Source organism: Chrysemys picta, chromosome 1, assembly GCF_011386835.1.
Source record: "Chrysemys picta bellii isolate R12L10 chromosome 1, ASM1138683v2, whole genome shotgun sequence".
NCBI classification, from domain to species: domain Eukaryota; kingdom Metazoa; phylum Chordata; order Testudines; family Emydidae; genus Chrysemys; species Chrysemys picta.
The window spans coordinates 285,947,129-285,970,283 of NC_088791.1; the positions used below are offsets into that span (position 1 = coordinate 285,947,129).

Sequence of the window (23,155 nt, forward strand, 5' to 3'; positions counted from 1 at the left end):
ACAGGTCGGTGAGCGGAGCGGCTGGAGGAGCAGCTAGCAGAGCAGAGCTTTGTGGGAGCGGCCCAAGGGACGGCTGGAGCGGAGCGGAGCAGCTCACAGGTCGGTGAGCGGAGCGGTGCAGCTCACAGGTCGGTGAGCGGAGCGGAGCGGCTCACAGGTCGGTGAGCGGAGCAGAGCGGAGCAGCGCGGCTCACAGGTCGGTGAGCGGAGCGGAGCGGAGCGGCTGCCAGAGCAGTTCGTGGGACTGCGGGTGGAGTGGAGCAGTTCGTGGTGAAGGCTGCAGTGGAACCCCACAGAGAAGCAGCCGGTTGGCCTCGGATCACGTAAGGTGCCCCTTAACACCCTGCTCACCCCCCCCCTTTGAACTCTGGGGCTGCACTGATCATGGACAGAGACAGAGTCAGGATGAGCTCTACCCTGACATCTGGTGGTGAATTATGGCGAGTGTGGAAAAGAACTCCAGGGGCTGATCTTGTTTGCATAGGCACACCCACTCGCCTGGCAGGAAACAACAGCAACTCAAAGTGGTTACTTTGGCTGGTGTGGGATCCCCAGTTTCTCTGTTATTGGGGCAGGAAGCCCAGCTGCAAGATATTGGCATTCGTGATACACTACTTGCCAAAAGGGAGGGGCGAAGCCCAGCTGTGGTTGTCCCACCTAACCCGGAGGGTAAACTACTATTGAGAGAATGGACCAAACTAAAACTGATTCAGGGAGTGCTACATCGAGTGACCACAGACCCTTTACAAAAGCAACGAGCACAGCTAGTGCTGCCAAAAGAGTACAGAGCCCTGGCCATGAGGGCCCTGCATGATGACTTTGGACATTTAGGGATGGAGAGGACCCTGGAACTTCTTCGTAGTAGATTCTATTGGCCTCGGATGGCTGAAGATGTTCGCAGGAAATGTGAGACCTGCGCTCGATGTGTTCAAAGGAAAACTCTGCCCACGAGGGCTGCATATCTCAAGAACATCACCAGCACCAAACCTTTGGAACTGGTATGCATCGATTTCTTGTCTTTAGAAGTAGACAAGAGGAATATTGGGAACATTCTAGTAGTGACTGACCATTATACACGATATGCGCAGGCATATCCCACGCGTGATCAGAGGGCCACCACGGTTGCTCGAGTACTGTGGGAGAAATATTTCTCAGTTTATGGATTTCCAGCCCGGATACACTCGGATCAGGGGCGGGACTTTGAGAGTCATCTTCTGAAGGAGGTGCTGAGGATAGCGGGAATTAAGAAGTCTAGAACAACGCCTTATCACCCGCAAGGTGATCCTCAGCCAGAGAGGTTCAACCGAACCCTATTAGATATGTTGGGGACTTTGCGACCAGAGCAGAAAGCAACCTGGAGCCAACATGTTGCATATCTGGTGCACGCCTACAATGCCACAAAGAATGATGCTACAGGAGTCACCCCATATCTCTTAATGTTTGGACGAGAACCAAGATTACCCATAGACCTGTGCTTTGGTGTATCAGAGGATGGAGATAGCTATGAAACTCATCAGCAATATGTATCCCGACTGAGAGAAAAGCTGCGGGATGCTTATCACTTAGCTACATCTGCGGCTCGGAAGAACGCCGACCGCAACAAACATCGATATGATGCTAGGGTACGTCTGCAAGAACTCCAGCCGGGGGACAGAGTTCTGCTGCGAAATTTGGGTATTGCTGGCAAACACAAGATAGCCGACAGATGGAAGGCAATACCTTACTTGGTGATGGAAAAGCTAGGAGACCTGCCGGTCTACAAGATCAAACCTGAAGAGGGTCCAGGGCAGACAAAGACAGTGCATAGAAACCTTTTGCTCCCTGTGGGGGAATTGGTAGGCACCCCGTATGAGATGGGCCACAACAGGGCAACTGGGCAGAACGAAGGTGCTGGACCAAAGCCGCCCTCCAACGTGGACAGCCAGCCCCCTGCAGCTAACCTACCCCCATGCAGCACATCTGAGAGTGAGTCTGAGGAGGAAGACACAACCATGGTGTACCCTGGGATGGAGACAAGATTTCAGTCTCGATCGGCTGAATCAACAGAGAGCCCCTCTTCTTCCACCCTAAACCCCATGGCAGAAGTATTTAGGCCCATTCCTGACACCCCTGAGCCACTGGTGGGACCCCCATGTGATGACACACCCAGGTTATTGGACAGTGGAGACATACAGGTGGAGGATGTCCTGGGCACCTTGGACCCTCCACTGTTAGACCTAGAAATGCAGGGGCCTATGCCAGTAGCCGAGGGACCCTCAAAGGAAACCTCTCCATCCATCGGTCAAGAGGCTGTCCCGCCCACCACGGCAACAGAGATTCTCAATAGACGAGACAGGGTAATAAGACCAGTAAAACGGTTGACTTATGATGCACCTGGGGTAACTAGTGAGGAACCAATATGTTTAGCACACAGGCTTGTGGAAGCTAAAGTGGGTTATCTGAGGCCCTTTGGAGGGAACCAGTGAGTTGTTATAACAGGGAGTGTGATTTGTCGGGACGACAAATTTTCGGCTGGGGGGAGGATGTAAGCAGAGTCAGGATGAGCTCTACCCTGACATCTGGTGGTGAATTATGGCGAGTGTGGAAAAGAACTCCAGGGGCTGATCTTGTTTGCATAGGCACACCCACTCGCCTGGCAGGAAACAACAGCAACTCAAAGTGGTTACTTTGGCTGGTGTGGGATCCCCAGTTTCTCTGTTATTGGGGCAGGAAGAATAAAGTTTTGTTACCCTGATTCTGTGAATCAAGGCCAGTGGAACTGGTGTATGACAGAAGGACTGAGTGAGTCATTCACCATTACCTAAGTAGCATTTGCTTGTCAAGGGGCATGGGTTACAAAACCCAGTGAATTGAGAGAGGATGGGGACAGGTATTTGTACCTGATGGTGTGGCCCCCTCCCCAAGGGGGTTGAAACACCAATTGCACTACCTCCTCTCTCCACTGTTGAATGTCAGAGCTGACTTTGATTCCCTTAGGAGTCTAGTTACAGACTGCTGAGCTGAGTTCGCTTTGGGCCAATAGTGCACCAGCACTGGGGCTCCCCTACTACTAGCTGAAATCACTAAGAGCTGAAATCACAAAAGAGCTAAAGCTATTTAAGAGCTGAGATCACTGAGGCTGTGTTAACTAGTGGGGGAGCCTGAAGCTATAGCTAAGCTAACTTAGCTTAGCGGGGAGTGAGCGGAGCGGAGCGGCTCACAGGTCGGTGAGCGGAGCGGCTGGAGGAGCAGCTAGCAGAGCAGAGCTTTGTGGGAGCGGCCCAAGGGACGGCTGGAGCGGAGCGGAGCAGCTCACAGGTCGGTGAGCGGAGCGGTGCAGCTCACAGGTCGGTGAGCGGAGCGGAGCGGCTCACAGGTCGGTGAGCGGAGCAGAGCGGAGCAGCGCGGCTCACAGGTCGGTGAGCGGAGCGGAGCGGAGCGGCTGCCAGAGCAGTTCGTGGGACTGCGGGTGGAGTGGAGCAGTTCGTGGTGAAGGCTGCAGTGGAACCCCACAGAGAAGCAGCCGGTTGGCCTCGGATCACGTAAGGTGCCCCTTAACACCCTGCTCACCCCCCCCCTTTGAACTCTGGGGCTGCACTGATCATGGACAGAGACTTTGGGGGGTTGTCGGACTTTTGGGACTTTTGTGATTCTTGGGTTGCTGGACCCAAGAGACTTTGGGATTGGTGGACTTTTGGGACTTTGGTGATTCTTGGGTCGCTGGTTTCAAGAACCAACGGGAGAGGACACGGCCCAATTTGCTGGGGTGGGTCTTCGCTCATGGTTTGGTCTAAAAACTCTAGTTGTGGTGTTTTTTCCATTTAATGCTGATGTTGTTTACCTCATGTTATTAAACATTTTCTGTTACACTCAGACTCCGTACTTGCGAGAGGGGAAGTATTGCCTCTTAGAGGTGCCCAGGGGGTGGTATGTAATTGTCCCAGGTCACTGGGTGGGGGCTCGAGCCGGTTTTGCATTGCGTTATTGAAACGGAACCCCTAGATACAGAACCCGGCCCTTGTTGCTGCCAACTTAGATGGGCAGAAGGGTTACATTAGTAAAGATCCTTTCTCACATACTGGACTATTCTCTTGATTCTAAATTGTTTTTTTATTTAAAAATGATATACTTTCAAATGCTATTTTATTTAAAAAAAAAAAACTAATTTAAAATCAGTGTCTTGTTCTGACCAGACTAAATATAGTATTATGCAGAAGATACAACAAAGACTCTTTGCACATCACTTTGTAGCATGATATATACATTTCAAATCATAGTAACTTCAGCTTATGTTACTTCAGGGTTTCTTTTATTGTTCCTTCTTTGCTGCAAGCTCATCTCAGCCAATTTATTTATAATACAGAGCCTATACATAGCAGTATGATTTAGGAGTATGTCAGTGGGGCTAAGCTGTGCCAGAAGGGCTATCAACCATGCAAAAGTTAGTTTAGCTAGCATTTGTATACACCTGTTCATTGGCTTAACCGTTGGAATTGAGCTTTTTACACCTCTAAAGAGTAAGGGACTGTAACCATGGGTATCTTGTTAACTGTGCCAGGTAGGACAATTTGGCTCAATTTATATGTTTGGAATAGCACTATATATTCATTTCTATTTCATTTACAATCTTATATTGCAATGAATTTTAGAGAAAAGTTTCATCTTTATATAGAAGCTGCTCATTTACCTACTGAATTATGCAATTTTAATTTTTTGTAAAGAATATTGTTTTTTCCTGAAGAAAATTGCAATCTGAAGAAGTAAAACACTAGATAATTTTATCTGTACTGCAGCAATTCACCCTAGAATGCCTTTTGACTTTTATTCAACTGGTTGCTGAATTTTGGATTTCTTAAATTATTATATAGAGTCCTAGAAATGTACATTGCTAAAAGGTGTTTAAGAAATCAAACTCTACAACTATCTTTACCATATTTACATCAGTTTTGTCAAATCCAAGCACTGTCATATTTGGGGAAAGAAAACAAGCAAAATTTTGCTATAAATTGTTATTTCTCTTATCTGAGGCATCATTTTTGTGTGCAGTGGCTGTTTTGGACTGAATACAGCTATGTTATTAATTCATAAAAAATAATGTATCCAGTGAAATTTGGCTTTTTTGAAAACAGACTGTGGACAGATAACTTTCCCACCCTAAAATTGAATCACTGTTTGAAATTATTTGCCAAAGGATTTCTGTAAATAATTCTGGTTTGTAGCCCACTGGTGAGGAGTTTATCTGATATTCATGATCCTTTGACTGAAAATGTAGATCATAAATTATGTTGCTGTTGCCTGATTGAATGAACATAACTTTTAAAATCAGGTTTTTAGTGTAAATATTGTGATTACAAATTGAAAATTAACTTTCTATGCATATTCTGTGAAGTTCATTTAAAATTCTCTGCTGCAGCTATTCTGGCCAATAAACTTGTTTCCTATAATATACATGAAAAGTGAACACAAAGAGAGTATGAATACAGACGAAGCAAATTCTTTTTAAAAGTTCAAGCAAATATTTGCAAAAATATTGTACCTTAATTGCCCAACTTTAACAGTGAGATAGGCTCTGTCTGTGCACTGAGCTCCATATGAATGGACACCACTGTTGATTTCTCATCTCAATATAGAGTTGGGTTGATAACAATAATTAATAAATCTAAAATAATTCTTCAATAATATAGCTAGTAGCCTTTTCATCAGTTCAAAGAGACACTGTGCATGCTTCTTGATTTGAGAAACATTTTCTATTTGACAAAGGTCTTGTGAACCAAGCCTAGGAAGCTTCTGAAACCTCGTCAACTAACCTGTCCAAAGAAAATAGGCAGTTTGGCCCAAATCCTACATATCATCATACTTATTCCTTACTCAGGAAAATGCTCCTTGGAGTTAATGGGACTTCTGCCTGATTAAAGACTGAGTGGATGGCAGAATCTGGTCCTAAGAAAATTCAAATTGTCCCATTTTCAATTAAGCAAACCTTAGCACATTATACTATATAGCCTAATACATGTAGTCCTCCATATGGGATCACAACACATTCCATGTATTTCAAAGTGAAGCTAGGAACTCAGTCTGAAAAGGTAATTTATGCAAAACAATCCAGAGGAAGCAACAGAGGAGAAGCCGGAAAACTTCTGGTGCTGCAGCTGCCACAGCAACCACAGGAAACTGAGCTACGCAGCAGCATTATATCCACTATCTAAAAAACATTTCCATCTCACAGAATTGCAGCCTGTGGCTAGTTGGCCAATAGGAACCGAATGGCACATGGCAAGCTACTTGGAGCCCAGTAGGCACGTACCTCTATGATCTGATAACTACCTGGCATGTCACAGTGATCCTTTAATGTGCTGTGTTCCATTGCTAGTCACAGGATGTTCATTGAAAATCTGATTTCTGGCATGAGAAGGCTGCAACTTCAGCTCAGAAGCTGTGGCTTAATGTCAATGAGAACCCTATTCACAAACATTTAAATATTCATGAGTCCCTTATACTTACAGGCAGTGTGTAGAAAGTAAGCTGGCAGAAGCTGGAACGCTGTCCCTGTGCTAATGTGATAAGCAATATAATGAAAGACTTATGGTATTAACAATTTTCAGCTGTATCATATTAGTACTGTATCACAGCCTTTGCTTTGGCTACTATGATATAAAAATCATATCATTATTATTTACAGGCTTCCACAAGAACTGAGTGAAATTGACGCTAATATACTCCGTAATATGATGTAAAAAACACTAGTATAAAAGAAGAGTTTGAATACAATCTGAGTCAATCCCTCCCTTCTAATTAGTTTTAGAAACATACATGCACTTAGTTAATAAACTTTTAATTAGTTTTCCTTTTCAGAACACTATTGTGATCAAGCTGTAAATAAATTGAAGGTAATCTTTTTCACAATGCCACAGCATTTCTGCTTCTACTCCAGGCAGAAAAGAGGAAATCTGAAGACATGCACAAATTAAAATAACCAAAGAAAAGAATGTTTTTCAAACTTCAAAAATGTTTGGAAATGAAGTACATTAAAGTGCTGTCAAAGGTTTTCTCTGTTTCTTTTTCTCTTCACACAGATTCACCAATCAAATGTATGGTGTCTTTCAGTTTCAGGGTTAGCTCAACCCACAACAGATATTGAGTAGACTAGAAAGGTATCCCCTCTCAACTAAGCTTCAAAGTAAAGAGGTATGACTGCTCCAGGGATGGGTTCATGAGAGGTTTATGAACTGAATCCTGCAGGTTCATTTTGCAAGAGTTTGTAATGAATCGACCCCTGCAGGCTTAACTAGATAGCTGGGGTTTACAAACTCTGAAGCGGCTTCTCACAGCCTGGTCCCAGGACTCCTAACTACCTTTGGTGTCTTCAGGGGAAGCAGCGGTTTGCTGCCCCTGTCCATTGCTCTATCATGGGGACTGGTTGGTCACTTAGGACCTGATTTACAAAGATTCTGAGCAATCACAGCTCACACTGTAACCAGTGGGAGCACCAGATACTCAGCACTTTTGAAAATCAGACCGTTACCTGTCATAGGGAACTAGTTGCAGCTTCCCAACAGTAGACTCTGCCACCCAAAAAGAACTTTTCATGGGGAGGGCAGGATGTGGGTCATTCTCCTTGCCCAGAACCAAGACAATAGGCAGCTTCTACTGCTAATAATAAAAGTGGTGGTGTGTATCTACATGCGGCAGTGAAAGGCTCTGGCAGGGAGAGAGCCAACAAGTTCCCCTCTACCAGAGCTTTTCCCTGCAGCCAGTGTCTCTCCCTGAAGTGGGAAAATGCTTTGGCAGTGGGGAGGCAGCTGAACACTACCTGGCTAAAAATAACAGTGTAGACATGAGAGGAACTGCCTGGGTGTGTAGAGAGCCAGAGTTTGGGCACATAGGGTTTCTCTGACATGTTTGTATTTCACTCTCCTAAGCAGTGCCTCACCATTCACACTTCTATTTACACCCAGGCTAGGGGTTCTGGGGAATCTGTCAACCCAGCTCTGCAGAGTCATTGGGGAGTCTCAGTAGAACCAGAGGTTGGCAGAAAGAGCTGGCTGTTTGCTGCTGTATTATAGGGACTGAGGGGGCTGTAGGCATGCCCTTCATCCAGACGATCCTTTATGGATTGTTAGCATACTGCCCAAGGTGTCTGGTTTGCTGAAAACAATATTTTCAGGGTTCCTTTTCAATAAAGCTGAATAACTGTTCTGAATCTCTCATTCATTTCATCATTTGTATTTCACGGTAGCAGTAACCCAGCTAATATATTTATGGATAATTGTTCTGCTTCTTGGGTGGTTGTCACTTAATCTTCAATCTCATGCCTTGTAACTCACCGGAGGCAAACAATAATCCCACAGAAGGGTACCTACGTGTTCCTTCTTATTGCCTAATTATAACACACCCAGAATTTTGGCTGAGTTACAGCATTCTGGGAGGTGCTATCTTATTGAGAAAAGTGTGTAAACTTAGTGTCAGTAGGACTATACATAGCAAAAGGCAAAGTAAAAATACATTTTTCTTTAAAATAGATCTCCTACTATTGAAATAGAAAGGACAACTACTAAATGTCTTGTTTCCCTGTAGAAAATTTGCCATCAGTCTGGAGATCTGTAGAAATCAGCCATCAAATGTCTGGGTGCTTTGGAAAAGACTCTCATAAACAATTTTTTTGCTGAAGTTTTCTTTTTAATCTTTTCTGCCCTTCCCATAATAGCATTTTGACATTCTTTAAACTGGTCATCAGTAGGGACTTGTTGCTAATACAAAGATGCAGATGGCACATGCCTATGTAAAGAGATACTGATTAAGAAGCAGAATGAGAGGAGCAAAATGGATAGCTATTTTACTAGGGTAGAAATTGTGATAAGGGAGGCTGGAAAGAGAGAATCAGACTCCAGGTGATGGAAGTTCTGTGGAGGCCTCAAACTCATTCTTCATAAAGTCCTAAGCCTGCCTCTGAGACCATTAACCAGAGGACTTTTGCGGTGAAATCCTGACCCCATTGAAATCAGTGGCAAAGCTCCTATTGACTTCAGTGGAGCCAACATTCTACCCTTAGTAACCATTAGAGGTAGACCAGAAAGAGACCCGATGTAGGCCTCATTATGTCCAGCTAGACTAAACTAAAAAGGATTGAGCATCTGAGCACCTTTAGTATTGACAGGTCTTCAATATTGTGCAGGTGGCTGAAAATTTAGAAAGGCACTTGAGTAATTTGATTTATTCCTTAAATTATACATGTATCCTCTGACCTGTATACACTGTATGTACTGCCTGTTCTATTTTTGCTAGAATAGAATGGTAAAGAGCTAAGCAATTTATAAGGGAAAAATACTCTGAGTGGTTTCAGAACCCTAGAGATCGGTGAATAATAAATACTACCAGTTCATTTGTTCGTAGCACATGTTTTACTTTTTGAGGCACATATGATTATTGTTGTATTGTAATTTTTTGGTGTAGTGTAGATAATAAATTTGATATTATGTTTCAAAGGGAATCACTGAACAAATTAGGGCCTGTTCCTGCTCCCATTGACCTCAGTAAAAGTAGGATTGGACTCTGAATCCTAAAAACAATCTTGTTCTTTGTGTATTTTACAACTGGAGAAAATAAGACAGAGAAGCTAATCTGACTTGCTTGAGGTCTCAGAGGAAGTCAGTGTCAGAAGGTTCTATTCTCTTCTATTCAGATTCGTACAGTTTCTTCACCACTGTAATATCTGAGTGCTTTCCAGAAGTATATACAACCATGAGACTGATCTTATTTAGTCTGACTTACTCTTTTTCCCCTTTTTTCTCCATGGGGGCGGGGGGTTGTTTTTTGTTTATTATTATTATTGATGTATTTTATTTATGTACTATCTGCTGTGCTGTGTTTTTATTATTCAAGGCAAGGTCCAAGAGCTGCACCTTGCACCTAGAATGGAAAGCAGAGAAGTTTTGAGGTGGTTCTTTGATCCTGGGGGAGTGCACTCCACAGTCCTGGACTGGCCACCAAGACAGCTCTGTCTGATACACAATCTTTTATTCTTGTGGTGGACAGCTCCATTGTACCTGAGAAATGTAACTGTCAGCCATAGTCCTCATCATGGAGCATTAGAGAATCTTTCAGTATCTGGGGGCCCAAACCATTCAGCACCTCAAAAATTAAGGCAGAGAGATCTTGAATTTAACCTGAGATTCTATGGAGAGCCAATGGAAAGAGCAGATGGCAGATTTGCTGTACTTTCAGTAGTCTGTGTTGATATGGAAAAGTATCATTGTATTCTGTACAAGTTGGAGCTTCTTAAAATCTGATGGTTGCATGACTAGATACACTGCATTCCTGTAATCCAGCTGGGAAATAACCAAAGTATGTATTAATGGATACTTCTACACTGTGATAAAAGTGTGTGGCTGGCCCGTCAGCTGAGTCAGACTTGCAGGGCTTGGGGTAAAATTGCATTTTACGCATTGGAGCCTGGGCTCTGAAACCCTGCAAGGGAAAGGGTCTCGGAGCCCAGGCTGCATCCTGAGTCTGAATGTGTACATTGCAATTCTCAGCCCCACAACCGAAGCAAGGTAAGCCCGAGTCAGCTGATCTGGGCTCTAACACTCCATGCTGTAGGTTTTTTAATCTGACAGTGTCGACATACCCAATGACACCAGGTAATTTTTTCTCAGGGTGGGACAAAGTCTGTTAGCCAGCTGTCAGGTGTAGAAAGCATTATTAGTAGCTGCTGCTCTGTGAAGTTTTAGTGAGGAATCCAGAAGTATTCAGCAGTGGATTGATTTAACTAAATGTGGGTGTGGCCCTTCACCCAGTGGAGACTGCACCCTGGCTACAAACTCCTCAGAGTAGAGCCTTTCTGGCCAAGTTAACTCTTAACATGGTGAAATGTGATCCCTAGGAGCAGCTAAATGGCTGGTGCCAGGAGGTCAATAACCTTCTAATTGTGGCACAATCCCTACGTAAAAGGATAAATGGACGCAAATCAGATATTAGGAATGGCAATATACAAAAACCTGTAGGAGAACTCTTCAACCTCCCTGGACACACAATAGCAGATTTAAAGGTAGCCATCCTGCAGCAAAATACTTCAGGACCAGACTTCAAGGAGAAACTGCTGAGCTTCAGTTCATCTACAAATTTGACACCATCAGCTCAGGATTAAACAAAGACTGAATTGCTAGCCAACTACAAAAGCAATTTCTCCTCCCTTGGTGTTCACACCTCAACTGCTAGAAGAGTTCCTCATCCTCCCTGATTGAACTAACCTCCTTATCTCTAGCCGGACTCATTCTTGCTTCCATATTTATACCTGCCTCTGGAAATTTCCACTACATGCATCCGACGAAGTGGGTATTCACTCATGCTCCAATACGTCTGTTAGTCTATAAGGTGCCACAGGACTCTTTGCTGCTTTTACAGATCCAGACTAACACGGCTACCCCTCTGATACTCAACCTTCTAATTGAAAGGGATGGTATAAAAAGGTAAAATCAGGCCCAGAGTATCTGCTGTGAAGCAGAAAGAAGAGTTGGGAGCAGTGCAGGGAAACATCAAACTGTGTCGGGAACATTATCAGAGACCTGACATGATAGAAATTGGATTGTTCCAATGAGCCTATTGATTCAGATCCAATTGATTATTCTTTAACTAAAAGGAAACGAGATTCCAAAGCAAGAAGGGGAAACGCTGTTGTTATTACCCCCATTTTACAGGACATTCCCCCCCCCCCCTTCTCCTTGGGAGCTCAGGCTGAAAATATGACTACATATGCTGCTGCGGCTGGATTAATTTAGACTGGGTTGATTAGCGCCACAATCCAGTCTGCCTACTAGCTTCAGTCCGGATCGCAGCCCGATTTCTGGGCAGTGCTTTGGAGAGGGTGACACGCATCAGTGGCACTCGCTGCATCCCTCTGCCTCCTGGCCTCCCCCAAACTCCAGTCTGCAAAGACAGCGTCCTCTGAAACGCTGCCCGGAGTCCGAGGGCACAGCCTCAGCTGTCCCCGCGGAATGCACCGGGGTGGCGCCTGTTGACAGCGTTTTCCTCTGGACGGGTTTGCAGCTGGTGAGAGCTCAGCTGGCAGAGCCCCACGCTCTGTGCGATTACGGTGCTAAACCTAGCGGCGGGCTGGTGCGTTCCCGCCCCCGGGGCTCTGCGCTCCTGCACACAGGGCGCCGTGCCGGGCTCCTCGTGTACCTCGCCACAGCAGCCCGGAGCAGAGAATGCCAGGGGCCGTGCCTCGCTTTCCCTCGCGCGCTCCCTCTCTCCCCATCCGAGCCCTTTGTTAATTGATGTGCCTGTGACTATTGGCTGAAGTTCTCCCAGCGATTTGCATGAGCAGAGAGGGGAGTGTCTTCTGCTGCCTTCACACCAGGAGCTAAATGACTGCAGTTTCAGAGGGAATGAACTACCAAGGGACTGGCAGGCGCTCGCAAGCCCTAGGAGCAAGCTGGCTTCCGAGGAGCAGGCACCGGCAGCTGGAGATGGGGCACCTACGCAGCGCTGGGCGCACCACCAGCCACAGAAACCTGCAGGTAGGGGATGTGTGCGGGGGAGCCCTGCAAGTTGTGAGCTCGTGCCCAGGAGAAGCGGTTGGGGTTTAAAAACAAACAAACAAAAAAAGCAAATGCTCTAGCTCGATCTAAACTTCATCGTGAGCGATCAATGGGTCCTGTTGGCTGTAGCACCTCTACCAACAGCAATCAAAGCTGGGGGGGGGGTCTTTGTTTATGTCAAAGAACCGTTTAAGCCATTACACTGACAGGAGAATGGTTTTAAATGGAGGGGAGAAGAACTCCCCGAGGCTGGAGACGAAGTTACGTGAATCAGTTTCCAAATGCAGAGCTGGCTTGGCAATCAGAAAGGGCCAGTTTTTTTGCATAATCTTTTCAGGCGCTTCTGTTTGCGTTTCGGGTGAGTCCTGCGGAGGAAGAAGGGGGCTGGTGAGGGTCAGTACTTACCTGTTAGACGGGAATTGAAACTTGAACACCGAGCTCTGGGCTACATGAACGGGGAGCCCCCTTTGCTCCTCTGTGTGAGGTGTTCTTGGTGCTGATGGTAAACTTCCCTGCATAGTCTGTTTGGTGTACACGGGGCTGCATTGGGGGTTGTGCAACAGGGCCATCGGAGGCAAATAGGCACATCTGTGACATGGTCTATTTGGTTACGATAGTTGGTGTGCATGACCTGTTTGATGGATGCGGCGGTGTAGACTGTCTATGCGAAGTGGATAATGCATCTGGTGCACAGTGTGTGGTGTATTTGGTGCAGGCGGTTTCTTTGGGGGGGGGGGGTGAGTGGTGCACGTGTCCGTTGTTGGGTGCAGAGGGTGGCATATCTGATGCTTATGGTGGTGTGTCTGATGCAGAGGGTGTATTTGGTGCACATTGTTATATGGGTTTGTGTGAGGAACAGATATTGCAGATGGTTTGGGTGTATTTGAGGACAGGAGCTCATGTATTTGGTGGTGTAATTAGGGGGCAAACGTTTGGGTATTTGGAATGCACATAGTGGTGGATATGAGTGAAAGATGGTGGTGAAAATGGTGTATTTTGGGTAAGATTATGATATATTCGGGGTCTAGACTGATGGTTTTGGAATGCAGATGATGGTGTATTTGGGGGGGTAGTAGTGGTGTATTTGTGGTGCTGAAGGTTGTGTATTTGTGGGTAGTTGGTGGTATATTTGGAGCACAGATGGGCAGGTGACTGGTTTTTATCTGGTATATTTGCGGTGCAGATGGTGATGTATTTAGAGGGTAATTGGTGGCATATTTGTGGTGGAGATGGTGATGTAGTTAAGGTGCAGTTGGGGTATATTTGGGCTACAGGTAGTGGTGTATTTGTGGTGCACATGGTGTATTTGGGGATAGGTAGTGGTGTATTTGTGGTGCACATGGTGGTATATTTGGGGTGCAGGTATGGGTGTATCTGGGGCACAGATGGTGCATTTCATCGCAGAGAGGCTGCAGCTTGTGGGCAGGGTGGGCTGGCTGGGCATGTGCCAGGGACGTCCCTCTCTAATCCCCTGTGCCTTTCTCTCCCTAGCATTTGTTCCTTTTCCTGCTCTTCATCGGCCCTTTCAACTGCTTTGCCAGTTACAGCCGCGCCACCGAGCTCTTCTACAGTCTCAACGAAGGGCTGCCGGCCGGGGTGCTCATCGGGAGCCTGGCACAGGACCTGCGGCTACATGGGGTGGCTGCGGAGGGTCTGCCGACCCGTCGCGGGGAGCCTGTGCTCTCCTTCAGCCTGGCCTCCCAGGGCCTGGGTGGCCAGTACGTGAGCCTGGACAACCGCTCGGGGGAGCTGCACACCTCAGCCCTGCAGATCGACCGCGAGGCGCTGTGCCTGGAGACCGGCGCTGGCTTATCTGCCTCTCTGCCAGCGCCATCCTCGGAGCCCTGCCTGCTGCTGCTGGACGTGCTGGTGCTGCCCCAGGAGCACTTCCGCCTGGTGAAGGTGAAGATCTCCATCCGTGATGTCAATGACAATGCGCCACGATTCCCCGTGCCCAACATGCGCCTCTGGGTACCCGAGAACGCCCCCATCGACACCCGCCTGGCCATAGAGCACCCGGCCCTCGACCCTGACCTGGGCACCAATGCGGTCCAGACCTACCGCCTTAAGGACGACTATGGGGTCTTCACCCTAGATGTGGAGGAGAATGAGAGTGGGGAGAGGACCCCCTACCTGATTGTTATGGGGGCTCTGGACAGGGAGGACAGGGAGGAGTATGTCACCCTCATCATCGCGGAGGATGGGGGGACCCCGCCGTTACTGGGCAGTGCCACCCTCACCATTGGCATCAGCGACATCAACGACAACTGCCCCCAGTTCAGCGATTCCCAACTCAACGTTACCGTCTATGGGAATTCCAGTGCAGGGACACACGTGGCCACCATCCACGCAGTTGACATGGACCTGGGATCCAATGCCCAGATCTCTTACTCTTACAGTCAAAAGGTCCCCCAGCCATCAAGAGACTTGTTCCATCTGGATGAAAGTACAGGAGCCATCAAGCTCTCTAGTAAGATCGATGGTGATGCTCCCCGGCTCCATAGGTTGACTATATTGGCCAACGGTCCTGGTTGTATCCCTGCTGTGACCACTGTGCTTGTGTCCATCATCAAAGTCATGTTGAGACCCCCTGAAGTGGTCCCTCGTTTTATAGCTAATGAAGTAGAAGGTGTGGTTTACTTGAAAGAATTGGAGCCTGTTAACACACCGATAGCATTTTTTACTATAAAAGACCCAGATGAAAAATATAAAGTGGATTGCTTTTTGGATGGCAATGGGCCATTCAAACTGTCACCATACAAACCATACAATAATGAATATTTATTAGAGACTACAAGGCCTTTAGACTATGAGGTACAGCAGCTCTATGAAATATCAGTGGTTGCATGGAACTCAGAGGGGTTTCATGTAAACAAGATAATTAAAGTACAGGTTCTGGACGATAACGACAACTCACCAGTTTTCCCTCAACAATTAATAGAATTATCTATTGAAGAAAATAATGCTCCCAATGCTTTTTTGACCAAATTGCATGCAACGGATGCTGACAGTGGAGAGAGAGGGAAAGTGTCCTATTTTCTAGGGCCTGATGCCCCTTCATATTTTTCTTTAGATAAAACGACAGGTGTTCTTACAGTTTCCACTCAGCTGGACAGAGAAGAAAAAGAGAAATACAGATATACTGTTAAAGCAATAGATTCTGGATTGCCTCCCAGAGAATCGCTAGCAACTGTCACCATCACAGTTTTGGATAAAAATGACAATAGTCCTAGATTTATCAATAAGGATTTCAGTTTTTTTGTACCAGAAAACTTTCCAGGTTTTGGGGAAATTGGAGTTATCAGTGTTACAGATGCTGATTCAGGGCAAAATGGATGGGTAGCCCTTTCAGTTGTAAATGGAAGTGATATTTTTGTGATAGATACTGGCAAAGGAGTTTTGAGAGCTAAGGTCTCCCTCGACAGGGAGCAGCAAAGTTCCTATGTCTTGTGGGTTGAAGCTGTTGATGGAGGTGATCCTGCTCTTTCTTCTACTGCCAAAATAACTATCCTTCTTCTGGACATTAATGACAACCCCCCACTGGTCTTGTTTCCTCAGTCTAATACATCTTATTTGTTGGTACTTCCTTCTACTCTTCCTGGCTCTCCCATCACAGAAGTCTATGCTGTAGATAAAGACACTGGCATGAATGCTGTCATAGCTTACAGCATCATAGGTAGAAGAGGTCCACGGCCTGAATCATTTAGGATTGACCCTAAAACTGGTAATATCACCTTGGAAGAGTCACTGATGCAGAATGACTATGGTCTCTACCGGCTACTCGTAAAAGTTAGCGATCATGGCTATCCAGAGCCCCTCCATTCCACAATCATGGTGAACCTTTTTGTCAATGACACAGTGAGCAATGAAAGCTATATTGAAAGTTTGTTAAGAAAGGAACCTGACATTAATATAGAGGAAAAAGAGCCACAAATATCTATAGAGCCTACGCATAAAAAAATGGAGTCACCATCTTGCGTGCCTACCTTAGTAGCCCTGTCAATAATAAGCTTGGGCTCAATCACTTTAGTAACTGGGATGGGCATTTACATCTGTTTACGGAAAGGGAAAAAGCATCACAGAGCAGATGAAAATTTGGAAGTACAAATCCCACTAAATGGAAGAATTGACCTTCATATGTTGGAGAAGAAACCAATTGAGATTTCTAATATTTGATGTTTCCATGTGGATAAACCAAACTGCTGTCTAACAAACCTTGGACAATGCCCAGATTGGGTATGTTGACAGCAGTTACAATGAAGGACCACTAATTTATAACTTAATAATATTATAATTGTAAATAGCTGTTTACAGGTTTTTTAAAGTCAAATTCAGATTACAGCTTTTTTAATGAAATCTTCGTACTAACCGCTAGCAAGGAGTCTATAAAAACATGAACATCATTTGCAGCTATCATAAACCCATCATATCAGTGATTATACTGAGAGAGGAAGGTAAGACAATGATGAATTAAACTTAAGTTTAAAAAGTTTAAAATGTCATTTTAACCACAAGAGGGCATCAGATGCTCCTGTGCAGGGAACTGTTTGAGGTACTGTCCATGAGATTAATGCAAAGTATATTTATGGGTTTTAATATAAAACATATCTGGATATACATATATTTACACAAAAGAAATGTATATTCCACTGGTTGTATGATAAAAAGAAGAGGAGGAAACATGCACTAGTAAAACAAACAGAATTTTTACCTCATGAGTAATACTTAGACAGTATGATAGAGAAGGCATTAACAAGAAGTGCAATTCCTGTTGAGCAAAGATGCAAAATATTGTCATGTAATCAGAATTTGAACTTCTGTAACATCTTCATCTTTCACTTATTACGGACTTAATATCTTCACACAAACTACCATTGCTCCAACAGTTTACTTGCCGTTATTAGGGAAAAAATTGTATTTAATATTTCTTACAACAAACATACACACACACACACACGCCCATCTCAGTAAATATGGCCAGATGCAAAGAAGAAAAGGAATGGTTAAATCCTTCGTTGTCCCAGAAGTGTTGATATTTTTATTCTTCCAGCAATCTGTCAGTCGTATTCCATCACTTTGGTTGTATAACAGATATTTTTAAATGATACTACTGACGCTAATCTGTCAGATGAAAACAAAAAACACTTCACATTATTAGCAATTCTAGAACTTAGTTTATACTGACTATTGCTCCTCTCTGGGTTCGTATTACATGTGAAAGATCTGATTTCTGCCTTTTTTGGCTACCATTCCAGGCTCCTTTTCATTGGTTTTGTTTTTTGTATCAATTCCAAAATCGTATTTGTAAGACTGGTGGCATATTTTCTCGATAATTTATTCTTTGCTGCATCCTCTGCAACAAAGCAGCAGGTTTATCAGTGATGCATCATTTTCTCTTCATTGTAAGAACTGGGAACTATCTGTTGTATGATGGTTACATCAAATTTATCTGTGTAAACAAGGTAAATAAGTGTTATGCTTAAAACTAATCATTTTGATTTCTGGCATCATATGTCTGTACTGTACCAAAAGTGTTTATATGTCTGCAAATTAAAGCTATATATTTTCATAATAACTTTTTCTCTCGGTGCTAACATTTTAATGATAAAGCAGAGTACCACTCGGTTTACAAGCAATTTTTCATCATTACCTAGGTATTTACTCTTTTGTTTATTTTTAATTTAATACATAGCACATTCTTAAAAAGCATAATACTTCCAAAAAATAATACACTCCAAAATTGTTCTTAGGAACCTTATCCTGCACCCATTGGAATCAATGGCAAGGCTCAAATTGACTTAAATGGTGCAGTATCAGGTTCTTGCTTTTTAAAGTATGCAGTGCAACTATATATAGATTTTGTTACATTCACCCACTTTGGATAGTACAGGGGTTGGCAACCTCTGGCACGTGGCTTGCCAGGGTAAGCACCCTGGCGGGCCAGACCAGTTTGTTTACCTGCCACCTCCGCAGGTTCAGCCGATCGCGGCTCCCACTGACCGCGGTTCGCCGCTCCAGGCCAATGGGGGTGGTGGGAAGCCGCGGCCAGCACATCCCTCGGCCCACGCCGCTTCCCGCAGTCCCCATTGGCCTGGAGCGGCGAACCGCAGCCAGTGGGAGCCGCGATCGGCCGAACCTGCGGAGGCAGCAGGTAAACAAACTGGTCCGGCCCGCCAGGGTGCTTACCCAGGCGAGCCACGTGCCAGAGGTTGCCGACCCCTGGGCTAGTACCTTACTCCACTGTAGACTCATTTAAATCTGCAGGCCATTTGCTGAGTGGGGTGCTACTTATCATGAGTGGAAGTATAAGAATCTGGCCATATTTTATCAAACCACCTTATTATCAAAATGAATTTATTTTCAGAGGTTTATTTCAACTAGTTCTTAGTATTAACATTTCTATAATATACTCTCAGAACATTTTTTGTTTGTGAGCAGTTTGATGGCTGTGTTCCATGAAAAAATTAATTCTACCTGTCAAATGCTTATGGTTTATCACCTTGTTTTGTTTCTTTTAATATTATTAATATATGAAAATGGCACGTATCTATGAAAATTCATGTCATGAAAAAGACATTGATTATTATCTCAGAAGAAATATGACTAATTCCTTGTAATTGGGTTCTTTATTATACATTTTGATGCTTTGGTGGAAAAGTTTAGTTCTCCATACTACCTTTATTCAGTCTAGCAGCATGTTAAGCAAAAGAAAAATAGCATTTTCTGCATTACTTCTGTATTATTCAAATTAGAAGCCTGGTCTCATTTCCAGTGAAGTCAATGACAATTATACCATTGACTTAAATGGGAGCAGGAACAAGGACCAAACTTTTAATAACAAAAAACTAAAACGTAAAATCATGGCTCTGATCCTACAACCCTTACACACAGGGCACCAGATTATGTGATTCTTACTCAGGCCTTGTCTATATGTGGATTTGCACGGATTGAATTGAACTCGTTGGTTTAAGACTGGCTTATTTTAGTTTATCTTAAACCCGTTCATAATCAATTTAAGATAAACCAAAATGAGCCTGGTTTAAACTGAAATAAGAGCGTCCACACAGTTGTATGCACCTGGTTTAAGTAAATCAGTTTGCAATCACACCTTCACTTAGGGTACGTCTATACTTACTTCCGGGTCCGGCGGTAAGCAATCGATCTTCTGGGTTCGATCCCGGAAGTGCTCGCCGTCGACGCCGGTACTCCTGCTTGGCGAGAGGAGTACGCAGAGTCGATGGGGGAGCCTGCCTGCCACGTCTGGACCCGAGGTAAGTTCGAACTAAGGTACTTAAACTTCAGCTACATTATTCACATAGCTGAAGTTGCGTATCTTAGTTTGAAGTGGGGGGTTAGTGTGGACCAGGCATCAGACTAGTGCAACTATGTGTGGTGAAGTAAAGGTAAGCCTTTATTTCTTAAATAGTCCCATTGACTTTAATGGGCTATCTGTGGTGGCAGGTGCTAGTCAGTGTCAGTAAGGTGTCATAATCCACCCCATGAGTAGTCTTCATGCAGGTAGTCCCACAGAAGAGAATAAAGCATGCAAGATTGGGTCCTTTTGGTTTTTTTTAACTCAAAACTATGCAATTGGCAGCAGGTAAAAAAAGCTATCAGCCATGCAACAATGTGGTTAACCATATCCATGACAAAACAATCAGGTATTATCTCAAACTCATGGCACAGTAGATGTTTTTCATTTTAAAAAAGAGGGCTTCTAATTTCCTAGTGTCAAAATAGTTGATACCAGTAATGAGGCTCTTTTCTGTAGACCTTGCTGTTGACAGAATATCCCTTTCAGAAATCCTTTTCATGCAAAAGACATATTTAATGAGTATAGCTAAAGTAAATTAGATTCAAAGATAAAAGGCCCATTTTACTAACACCTTGTGTTAGTGCAGTTGCCAAAATGTATGCTAATCTTGTCAATGCTGGTGGTTGAGCTGGCATGAAAATAAATGTCCCATTCATTAAGAATCCCAATATCCATTGAACAATCTGTGAGCGAGTGGGTGCTGTTTCTCCAGTTCAATAAAAAATGAGATGGCCCTAATCTTTGTGCTGCCAAAGACACTGTAGCATTGCAATGCAAAACGTATTTGAATTAGAATTAGCAAATAAAGGACAAGAAATGGGCTGTGAGCCTAGTGGAGGTGAGCATAGAAAATCAGTTTGGGTTCTTCTCTTTTTTTATTCCATTTGATCTTTCTAAAAAGATGGGAGCTCCATGAGTCTTTGAAGTTATTGTTTTGATGCAAAATTAGCTAAACGCAGCCTGTTTTAATATCAGTAAGGGATGAATTCTGAAAGTGTGGCAACGCGAAGGAGACCATTTTGCTTTCGCCCCCCATGTCTAACACTGAAACTTCGTTTTATCTGATGGCCTATGCAGGCTTCAAGGCCCTGATTCAGCAAAGCACTTAAACCTTGCTTTGCTGAGTCAGGGCTCAAATGTATGACTATGCCTACAAAGTCAGATCCAAAGCCCATTGAAGTCAGTGGTAAAACTGCTTTTGACTTCAATGCAGCCAGGATTTCACTCTTAATTTTTCAGTTTCGGAAGATTTAATGAAAATACCCTAATTCAAAAATATGAACAGATTAATTCCCTACTAAACTTTCACTTCTGGAGACTCATGTTCAAAGTCGTCAAAAGAGAAATGAATTTTCTGGTCTGAGCTCATCCTAGCTCTCAGTGAACAGTGGCCTGCATTACAAAAACACCCTGCAATTTGGCATAATTTGACATAAATGGCACTTCCAGCTCAAAAAAGGTCAGTGACAGAAACTGCAGGGTGTTTCTTTCCAAGACTCAGGTGCATTGACAGAGCTTTGCAATGGAGCTTGTACAGTGACTGCTACTTGCTCTGTACTGTGCTTGTCACCAGTTTTGTGTCTAGCAATCATTCATTTTCATATGCATTAATATTTACAAAATTAACTTACAGTTAAAAACAATACATCAAAATACACACTGACTCCACTGAAACAGACATTTGCTTCACGCTGGTCTCCAACTAAGCTGAAGTTTGGATCGTTGAGTAAATTCATGTCCTTTATTACCGAAAAGTATCTATCTTTAAATGTTTAAATGTTTTGTGAAATTTTAATGGAAGCCACAGGTACTCAGCACCTTTAGGATCAGCCTATCAGTTTAATGGGACTTCTCACAGGATTAAGGATTACTCGTTGATCTTTCTACTTTATTAAAAATTAGTCTTTCATTTAATGGACTGGAAAATGATCTCTGGGAGCCATTTGCACACTTCTAGCATGCTACTTCATAATAAGTCATTCAGAGTTATGAAGTTTCTCATAATTTGTAGCATGTCATAATTTAAAGGTTTCTAGGTTATAATGTGTCTAAAAATAACTGTGCATGCAGAGTAGCTGCTTCTGTTTCATGCTCTGTACAAGACTGAAGCTGCTGCCAGGGAGATAAACCTGACATCTGCACAGCGATGCAGAGAAACTCACAGAATTTGGCAAGTAAGGAAGAACAAATAAAGATTTTCAAATGCTAGAAAACAAAGATACTTTCATTCCTACAAAGAAAGGTTATCTGTCAAACACTTTGTAACCAAAGTTTCAGAATTTGCATCTAGAGTTTTAGACTAGTTTTGACTTAGTGTTTTGTTTGTTTCTTTTCAGAAATATTCAGAACTGTATCATTTGGGTTTTAAAACCCACTAAGTATACAACAGGTGCTAAGAAAACATTGTTCTTAATACAGAGCCTTTTAATAATTTATGATGCATTCAATCATTTATCTCACTGCTTGTGAAAACAAATCCATGCCTAGTGTTTGACTTGCAGGTTTTCACATTGCTATCTTACACCCATCAAAAACTAGGTATTTTGAGTAGCAGGCATTTAGGTTATGACTCAAATATACTATGTGGGATCATTTAATCTATGTTCAAATAGAGAAGTTGACTTTGTGTTCAGGCTTGACATTATGTTCCCCACAATCGTTGGAATGACTATGGGTTTCAATCCCTTCTGGATATGCTGTATATTTTACATCTCCAGAGCCCTGCACAAACATTAATCCTCACCACAAGTCAATGGAGTGAGTGTACAGAATGGGGAAACAAACACTCAGAGGGTCAGATCCTGCCCTGCTTACATCTTGTGCAGTTCCATAGAAGGGTGTAAATCAGGGAAGAATTTGGCCCATAGAGGTTAAGGTTAACAATTTCAAATGTGTATTTAAATAAATAAAAGTGGCTCCCTTCAGGTTAGAAAATATGGGGCCTACATCACTTACCTTCATCCCAGAATCAAAGATGCAGCTGGGATTACAACCCCGTTGTTCCTGGCTCCAGTTCCTCTGCTCTCCTCATTAGATTACTGCTCTTCTAAAGTACTTTTGCAAGCCTAGGAGCTTTATCCATTGTCCTTGGTGCACGCGCACGCGCACACACACACACACAAACACAAAAGTGTTAGTTAAATGCTGCCAGTTAGCTGATTGTGACTGCATTAGACTAGTGCTATGTATAATGATAGTTAAAGCATTTTGAGGAGCTGCAAGAAACTATGATATGTGAAGTATTTCAGTTATTACTAGTTATCTTATTATAGTGCCCAGAGGCCTCAACCAAGATCTTGGCCTCTTCATGCTAGGTAATGTACAA

The 23,155-nt window shown here is 43.8% G+C and overlaps 2 protein-coding genes across 2 annotated transcripts in view; one reads left to right on the plus strand and one right to left on the minus strand.

Moving 5' to 3' along the window:
• Positions 1–23,155, minus strand: part of LOC135980857 (uncharacterized) — a 293,267-nt gene that overhangs the window by 192,109 nt on the left and 78,003 nt on the right. The window lies entirely within an intron of this gene.
• Positions 12,018–18,090, plus strand: PCDH20 (protocadherin 20). Its single transcript, XM_005296949.5, has 2 exons — positions 12,018–12,494; positions 14,007–18,090. The coding sequence occupies exons 1-2, from the start codon at positions 12,342–12,344 to the stop codon at positions 16,689–16,691; spliced, it is 2,838 nt and encodes a 945-aa protein (XP_005297006.2). The 5' UTR covers positions 12,018–12,341; the 3' UTR covers positions 16,692–18,090.

Bases quoted from the DNA above. Each gene is read 5' to 3' on its own strand.
- PCDH20 (XM_005296949.5), top strand. From the start codon at position 12,342: ATGACTGCAGTTTCAGAGGGAATGAACTACCAAGGGACTGGCAGGCGC. The intron at 12,495-14,006 runs GTAGGGGATGTG...TTCTCTCCCTAG, and splicing joins CCAGCCACAGAAACCTGCAG to CATTTGTTCCTTTTCCTGCT.